This window comes from Symphalangus syndactylus, chromosome 13 (genome assembly GCF_028878055.3).
Source record: "Symphalangus syndactylus isolate Jambi chromosome 13, NHGRI_mSymSyn1-v2.1_pri, whole genome shotgun sequence".
NCBI lineage: Eukaryota > Metazoa > Chordata > Mammalia > Primates > Hylobatidae > Symphalangus > Symphalangus syndactylus.
The window spans coordinates 31,258,748-31,267,549 of NC_072435.2; the positions used below are offsets into that span (position 1 = coordinate 31,258,748).

An 8,802-nucleotide genomic window follows, 5' to 3' on the forward strand; every position below is an offset into this window, starting at 1 on the left:
ACCCCGTCTCTACTAAAATTACAAAAATTAGCTGGGTGTGGTGGCGTGTGCCTGTACTCCCAGCTACTCAGGAGGCTGAGGCAGCAGAATCACTTGAACCTGGGAGGTAGAGGTTGCAGTGAGCTGAGATTGTGCCACTGCACTCCAGCCTGGCAACAAAGCGAGACTCCGTCAGAAAAACAAAACAAAAAAATATTAGCCGGGTATGGTGGTTCACTCCTGTAGTCCCAGCTACTCCAGAGACTGAGAGGGGAGGGTCACTGGAGCTGGGGAGGTCTAGGTTGCAGGGAGCCATACTCGCGCCACTGCACTCCAGCTTGGGTGACAGAGCAAGACCCTGTCACAAAAATACAAATTAAAATAAAATCGGCAGGGTGCAGTGGCTCACACCTCTAATCTCAACACTCTGGGGGCCGAGGTGGGTGTATGGCTTGAACCCAGGAGTTTAAGCCAGCCTAAGCAATATGGTGAGACCCCCATCTCTACAGAAAATCTAAAAAGTAGCCAGGTGTGGTGGTGCATGCCTGTGGTCCCAGTTACTGGGGAGGCTGAGCCCTGAAAGCCGAGGTTGCAGTGAGCCAAGATGAAGCCACTGCACTCCAGCCTGGGTGATAGAGTGAGACCCTGTCTCAAAAAATTAATTAAAAGTGAAAAATAGGCCCAGCGCAGTGGCTCACGCCTGTAATCCCAACACTTTGGGAGGCCGAGGCGGGCGGATCACGAGGTCAGGAGATCGAGACCATCCTGGCTAACACGGTGAAACCCTGTCTCTACTAAAAAAATACAAAAAAATTAGCTGTGCGTGGTGGCAGGGGCCTGTAGTCCCAGCTACCCGGGAGGCTGAGGCAGGAGAATGGCGTGAACCCAGGAGGCGGAGCTTGCAGCGAGTGGAGATTGAGCCACTGCACTCCAGCCCGGGCGACAGAGCGAGACTCTGTCTCAAAAAAAAAAAAAAAAAAAAAAAGTAAAAAATAAAATAAAATAAATAAATAAAACGAATATGTCAGCTGGGTTGTGTTCCTGCTCAGGGGACTCAGAGGAGAATTCATTTCTTTGTCTTTTTTCAGCTGCTGGAGTCGGCCTGCATTGTTTGGTTCAGTGTAATGAAGAATTTAACCTTCCCCAAAGAGAGGTAAGACCTTTGTCCTCAGTGCCTTTGAGGTCACCTCCTCTAAATCTCTGGAATGTCGTTCCTGATAAGATTATCTTGGTTTACCTATCAGCCTTGGGCCAACTAGCTAGTAACAATGTGACTCAGGGTAGGGCCCTGGGGTCCCAGGGTATCATCTGACCTCTGGAAGGGCTGGCGACTGAGGTCACCTCAGTCTCATGGAGGACGACTGGGTTTACGCGTCTCAGGAGTAATGAAGGTTCTGGACAGTGAGGCTTCCGAGAGCTTCCCTGGTCGACAAAGCTCCACATGTACCGTCACACACTGTTGCTGGGTAAAGTGAGTGCTGTCCACATTCCATGGGGACAAGAGGGCTGGAAGCCTCAGGATGGGACCCCGCCCCCAGGCTCTGCCGAATGCCCGTCTTCCCTGGACTGATTTTCACCTGTATTCTTGCACCGTAATACACCATAACTGGGAGCATGACAGCTTTCAATTAATTCTTCTTCTTCTTCTTCTTCTTCTTTTTTTGAGATGGAGTCTCTCTCTGTTGCCCAGGCTGGAGTGCAGTGGCATGATCTTGGCTCACTGCAACCTCCGCCTCCTGGATTCAAGCAATTCTCCTGCCTCAGCCTCCCAAGTAGCTGGGACTACAGGTGTGTGCCACCATGCCAGGCTAATTTTTTTATTTTTAGTAGAGATGGGTTTTCACCGTGTTAGCCAGGATGGTCTCTATTTCCTGACCTCGTGTTCTGCCCACCTCGGCCTCCCAAAGTGCTGCGTTTGCAGGCGTGAACCACCGCGCCTGGCCTTTTTGTTTGTTTATTTTTTGAGACAAGAATCTCTCTCTGCTTCCCAGGCTGGAGTGCAGTGGTGTGATCTTAGCTCACTGCAACCTCCACTTCCCAAGATGAAGCAATTCTCGTGCCTCAGCCTCCCGAGTAGCTGGGACTACAGGAATGTGCCACCACACCTGGCTAATTTTTGTATTTTTAGTAGAGACGGGGTTTCACCATGTTGGCTATGGCAGGTCTTGAACTCCTAGCCTCAAGTGATCTGCCCACCTCAGCCTCCCAAAGTGCCGGGATTACAGGCGTGAGCCACTGCACTCCGCCCAGTTCTGTGAATTCTAGCAAATTAGCAAACCTCTAGAGGAGCTCAGATTACAGGCGTGTGCCACCATGCTCCGTTGGCGGAGGTTGCAGTGAACTGAGATCGTGCCATTGCACTCCAGCCTGGGCAACAAGAGTGAAACTCTGTCTCAGAAAAAAAAGAAAGAAAGAAAAGAAAACAACGTATCCAAACTTAAATACTGAGAAACTTCATAGTTTGTTGCATTAGGGAGAATGTCCTAGTCTCAGAAATCTGCAAGCACCTCAAAACCAAACAAAAAAAGCCATTCATTTTCTATGTTAAGGGGGCTTTGCAGTCTGGGAAGTTTGGGCAGATGACAGGGACTAAGCCGACTGCATCATTCAACAGGAAACAGGGCTATGTGAGGTCAGGCAGTTCTCAGGATAAGCTAACCAGGAGGAGCATTTCATTGCTTGCTCAGACTTGAGGGTGAGCTAGAAGTTCAGGGGCCCTTGCCGGGCGCAGTGGCTCACGCTTGTAATCCCAGCACTTTGGGAGGCCGAGGCGGGCGGATCACGAGGTCAGGAGATCGAGACCACGGTGAAACCCCGTCTCTACTAAAAATACAAAAAAACTAGCCGGCTGAGGTGGCGGGCACCTGTAGTCCCAGCTACTCGGAGAGGCTGAGGCAGGAGAATGGCGTGAACCCGGGAGGCGGAGCTTGCAGTGAGCCGAGATTGCGCCACTGCACTCCAGCCTGGGCGACAGAGCGAGACTCCGTCTCAAAAAAAAAAAAAAAAAAAAAAAAAGAAGTTCAGGGGCCCATGGAAGGAGATAAACCTGACTCAAGTTTGCTCTAGGCAAAGCAGCAGTCAGATGGGGGCAGCTAGGCTAGGCAAGGTGGCTCATGCCTGTAATCCCAGCACTTTGGGAGGCTGAGGCAGGAGGATCGCTTGAGCCCAGGAGTTTGAGACTATCCCAGGCAACGTAGGGAGACCCTGTCTCTATACAAAATGAAAATAAAAAACAAGAAAAGGGCAACTGTGAACCCTTGATCAGAAAAAAATGTTAAAGCCAGGTGTGGTGGCTCATGCCTATAATCCCAGCACTTTGGGAGGCCTAGGCTGGTGGATCACTTGAGGTCAGGAGTTCAAGACCAGCCATGGCCAACATAGTGAAAACCCATCTCTACTGAAAATACAAAAAATTAGCTGGGTGTGATGGCGGGTGCCTGTAGTCCCAGCTACTAGGGAAGCTGAGGCAGGAGAATCGCTTGAACCCGGGAGGCAGAGGTTGCAGCAAGCTGAGATCTCACCATTGCACCCCAGCTTGGTCAACAACAATGAAACTCCATCTCAAAAAAAAAAAAAAAATTAGCCTGGCATGGTGGCACATGCCTAAAATCCCAGCTACTCAGTAGGCTGAGGCAGGAGAATTGCTTGGACCCCGGAGGTTGCAGTGAGGTGAGATGGTGCCACTGCACTCTAGTCTGGGCGACACAGTGAGACTCTGTCTCAAAACAAACAAAAAATGAAATGAGGTTTCATTTTGTTGCCCAGGCTGGTCTTGAATTCCTGGCCTCAAGCCATCCTCCCACCTCAGCCCCCCAAAACACTTGGATTACAGACATAAGCCCCCTGTGTCCAGCCTCAGAGGACCCTCTAAATGTGCATCTGGTGACGTTGCTCTCCAGCTTAAACCCACCAACGAGAGGAAGACGTTCCAGAGCCCTCCACTGCCCCTTTGGACCTTGGCTACAAAGCCTGCTGGGCCAGGCCTCTCTTAAAATCAGCTCCTTTATCTTTCACTAAGTAGGGCTTGGATTGTTTTTTTTCTTTTCCTTTTTTTTTGAGACGGAGTCTCACACTGTTGCCCAGGCTGGAGAGCAGTGGCACGATCTCGGCTCACTGCAAGCTCCGCCTCCCGGGTTCACGCCATTCTCCTGCCTCAGCCTCCCCGGTAGCTGGGACTATAGGCGCCCGCCACTACGCCCGTCTAATTTTTTGTATTTTTAGTAGAGACGGGGTTTCACCGCGTTAGCCAGGATGGTCTCGATTTCCTGACCTGGTGATCCGCCCGCCTCGGCCACCCAAAGTGCTGGGATTACAGGCGTGAGCCACTGCGCCCGGCCGTTTTTTTTTTTCTTTTTTAAGATGGAGTCTCAGCTGGGCGCGGTGGCTCAAGCCTGTAATCCCAGCATTTTGGGAGGCCGAGGCGGGCGGATCTCGAGGTCAGGAGATCGAGACCATCCTGGCTAACATGGTGAAACCCCGTCTCTACTAAAAATACAAAAAAAATTAGCCAGTGTGGTGGCGGGCGCCTGTAGTCCCAGCTACTCGGGAGGCTGAGGCAGGAGAATGGCGTGAACCCGGGAGGCGGAGCTCGCAGTGAGCCGAGACCACACCACTGCACTCCAGCCTGGGCGACAGAGCCACACTCCATCTCAAAAAAAAAACAAAAAAAAGAAGATGGAGTCTCACTCTGTCGCCCAGGCTGGAATGCAGTGGCACTATTTCAGATAATTGCAACCTCCGCCTCCCAGGTTCAAATGATTCTCCTGCCTCAGCCTCCCAAGTAGCTGGGATTACAGGCGCCTGCCACCATGCCTAATTTTTGTATTTTTAGTAGAGACGGGGTTTCACCATGTTGGTCAGGCTGGTCTCGAACTCCTGATCTCGTGATCTGCCCGCCTCAGCCTCCCAAAGTGGTGGGATTACAGATGTAAGCCACGGTGCCCGGCCCGGGCTTGGATTTTATGAAGAGGAAAAGTAGGGGAGCTAGCAAGGGGGTTAAACTTGAGGAGGGAGTTCAAATGGACTGCACTGCATAGCCTGCAGGCTTGCAATGAATGTGAAGCTTTAAATGGGATTAAGTGCAAATTGAAAATATTCCAGACACATTTTTCACATTCCTGGCTAGTGAAATGGTTTATGCTGATGAGAGAAGGCAAAGCTGAATTCCAGAGTGGGTCAGGGCAGAGAAAACAAATCTGCCTTAAAGAGACAGACCTGGCCGGGCACGGTGGCTCACGCCTGTAATCCCAGCACTTTTGGAGGCCGAGGTGGGTGGATCACTTGAGGTCAGGAGTTCGAGACCAGCCTGGCCAACATGGTGAAACCCTTCTCTACTAAAGATACAAAAATTAGCTGGCCGTGGTGGCGCATGCCTATAATCTCAGCTACTCAGGAGGCTGAGGCAGGAGAATCACTTGAACCCGGGAAGCAGAGGTTGCAGTGAGCCGAGATCGCACCACTGCACTCCAGCCTGGGTGACAGAGCAAAACTCAGTCTCGGGGAGGAAGGAGAAGAAAATAAAAGAAAAGGAAGGAAGGAAGGGAGGGAAGGAGGGAGGGAAAAAGAAAGAAAGAAAGAAAGAAATAAAGAAAGAAGGAAAGAAAGAAAAGAAAGAAAGAGAAGAAGAAAGAAAGAAAGAAAGAAAGAAAGGAAGAAAGAAAGAAAAAAAAAGAAACAACTACAATAGGTGTTCAGCATGTACTCCGTTAAAAAGATAGAATTAAAACTACAAGTCCCAGCAGACATGTCGCCGGCGACTTCTGAAGATCGGCTTTCCCCGAGCGCAATGATCGCTGGGATTGGTAGTCCAGTGACAAAATCAAGGAGGGACGCGCACTACCGGCCTAGATGACAGAGGAGGGAATCACTACCATTCCGACCAATGGACAGTTCACGACGGACCTGAGTGGCGAGCGCATAGCCAATGGGTAAGCCACTGATCCTGAGTGACACGGGTTGCAACCTACCGGAGGCCCGTGGGGCGGTACGGCGCGCGGCGGCCGTAGTGCGAATCATGGGAGGCGGCTGGTGGTGGGCTCGGGCTGCTCGCCTGGCCCGTCTCCGCTTCCGGAGGTCGCTACTGCCGCCCCAGCGGCCCCGGAGCGGGGGCGCCCGGGGGTCCTTCGCCCCAGGCCACGGTCCCCGCGCCGGGGCTTCGCCGCCCCCAGTGTCCGAGCTGGATCGTGCGGACGCCTGGCTCCTCCGAAAGGCACACGAGACAGGTCGGCGGCTGGGGGTGGGGGCGGTGCGGATGGGACGGGGGTCCCGGGCGCGCGTGGGACCTCGATGGGGCGGGGGCTTCTGCAGGAAACGGGGCCCGGGCTCGGCTCCGAGAAGGGCTTCAGTGTGAGCCCACGGAAGCGCAGACTGCAAGAGCGCAGGTGCCCGCAGAGAGGATGGGCTTGCGGGGAGAACGAGGACCCCGGGTAACAGGGCACCGTAGGGATTGGAGAGGGTGGTAGGGTTGCGCGAGGCAGCCTTGTAGAATCGCGCCTGCTGTGGGGAGAGGGGCTTCTAGGGAGAGCTTAGGGTCTGTGGAGTTGGGTACAAGATGGGTCCGTCCCGATTGCAGAGGCCACCACTGTGCAGAGAGCAGGAGTGTGGATCCCCGCAGAAGAGAGGGAAGTTCAGGATTGGAGGAGGGGACAACCAATCGGGAAAAAGCTCTCTGCTGATTGGAGGGGCAGGTGATCTAGGTTGCAGGGGGCGGGGCTTGTGACGGAGACGAAGTCCAGAATGGAGCGGACTGGCTATGTATTTTTTTAATTTTATTTTTTTAATGACAGTGTCTTGCTCTGTCATCCAGGCTGGAGTGCAATGGCGCAGTCGTAGCCCACTGCAGCCTTGAACTCCTGGGCTCAAGCCATCCTCTTGCCTCAGTTTCCTGCTTAGCTGGAGCTACAGGCACACACCACCGCGCCCAACTGTTTTAATTTATGTAGAGACGGGGTCTTGCTTTGTTGCCCAGGCTGGTCTGAACTCTTGGGCTCAGACAATCCTCCTGCCTTGGCTTCCCAAAGTGCTGGGATTACAGGTGTGAGCCACCTCACCTGGCCAGGACCGGGAATCTAGATATAGGGTGCGGTGGGCTGTTTGTAAAGGACTTGAATGGGGACGGACTTGGATGGGATTGGCCCAGGCCATACTCGGTAGGAGATGATGGCATTTGAAGGAAAGGAAGGGCGAGGCTGAAGAGCGGCCTGGGTTAGGAAACAGTTTGTCCCAGAGTTCTGAGAAAGAAGTGAGTGGGCAGGCCGTGGGGGTACACATAGAGGGAGGGGGTTGGCCAAGATGGCTCCTCAGATGGAGGTTCTGCAACTTTGTCCCTAGATTGTCCTCCACATTCTGCAGGGACTATCTTGAATCCTTTATTTTTTTGAGACGGAGTCTTGCTCTGTTGCCCAGGCTGGAGTGCAGTGGCATGATCTTGGCTCACTGCAACCTCTGCCTCCCAGATTCAAGTGATTCTCCTCCCTCAGCTTCCCGAGTAGCTGGGACTACGGGCACATGTCACCACACCCTAATTTTAATATTTTTAGTAGAGACGGGGTTTGACTATGTTCGCCAGGCTGGTCTCAAACTTCTGACCTCATGCTCCGCCTGCCTTGGCCTCCCAAAGTGCTGGGATTACAGGCGTGAGCCACCGCACCTGGCTCTTGAATCCTTAGTGTTACAGAGTTTGGGGGAGGGGGCACTGAGGTGGAGGCCAGAGAGGATGTGGGGGGATATGGTTAGGTGAGGGGCTTCCTGGAAGAGGTGAGGATTTGGGATGGGCATGCCTCGTGGCTGGATGGGGTGGGGTGAGCTGACGGGAGGCCCCTCAGTTTGACTGGGCAGGGGGGATTGAGGAGGTAGGGTTGGGGGTGATGTTAATCCTCCCATGTCCCCCTCCCTCCAGCCTTCCTCTCCTGGTTCCGCAATGGCCTCCTGGCATCGGGCATCGGGGTCATCTCCTTCATGCAAAGTGACATGGGTCGGGAAGCAGCATATGGTGAGTGCAGACCCCCCCCTCGCCCCAGGGATCCAGGGAATGCAGAGCCCCTACCACCTGCCCTGGTGAGGGTAGACTCTCCCACCCCATCCCACTCCCAGTAGTAAGTATAGAACCCCCATTCTTCCCCCACCAGAAGACACCCCTTCCATAGGCACTAGGTCCATCTGAATGGGTGGCCCAGGACATGGCTATGGTCCCCGCCTCTCCCATCTGATTCTCAAAGATGCAGTCTAGTCCCTGGCACGGCCCTGCCTCTGTTCCTGTCTCCTCAACCCTGGCTTTGCTCCCAGACCATCTCCCACACCCCGGGATACCTTTTCATCCCCCGACCTTGGCCCTGTTGCTACCCTGCCTCTCCCGCAGGCTTCTTCCTGCTGGGCGGCCTGTGCGTGGTGTGGGGCAGCGCCTCGTACGCTGTGGGCCTCGCGGCGCTGCGAGGGCCCATGCAGCTGACGCTGGGGGGCGCGGCCGTGGGCGTGGGCGCCGTGCTGGCCGCCAGCCTGCTCTGGGCGTGCGCCGTGGGCCTCTACATGGGGCAGCTGGAGCTGGACGTGGAGCTGGTGCCCGAGGACGACGGGACGGCCTCCGCAGAAGGCCCTGATGAGGCGGGTCGGCCACCACCTGAGTGAGCAACACGGCCGTGGGGCCTGGCAGGCGCTGGACGACAGCGCCCGAGGACTGGGACATTAAAACCTGACCTCCCCTCCTCCAGATGCAGAGTGCTGGTTCGTGTTCCTTGGGGAAGGGCGGCGAGGAGCGGACTAACTGGAGAGGCGGAAGGGCGGGTGGTGGGAGAGGGAGGCGAGCACCCGGGGGAGACAGAAATGGAC

At 54.3% G+C, this 8,802-nt stretch overlaps 1 protein-coding gene across 1 annotated transcript; it reads left to right on the forward strand.

Moving 5' to 3' along the window:
* Window positions 1–5,953: 5,953 nt before the first annotated feature.
* Window positions 5,954–8,683, forward strand: TMEM160 (transmembrane protein 160). Its single transcript, XM_055237497.2, has 3 exons — window positions 5,954–6,200; window positions 7,877–7,969; window positions 8,336–8,683. The coding sequence occupies exons 1-3, from the start codon at window positions 5,993–5,995 to the stop codon at window positions 8,599–8,601; spliced, it is 567 nt and encodes a 188-aa protein (XP_055093472.1). The 5' UTR covers window positions 5,954–5,992; the 3' UTR covers window positions 8,602–8,683.
* Window positions 8,684–8,802: the final 119 nt, after the last annotated feature.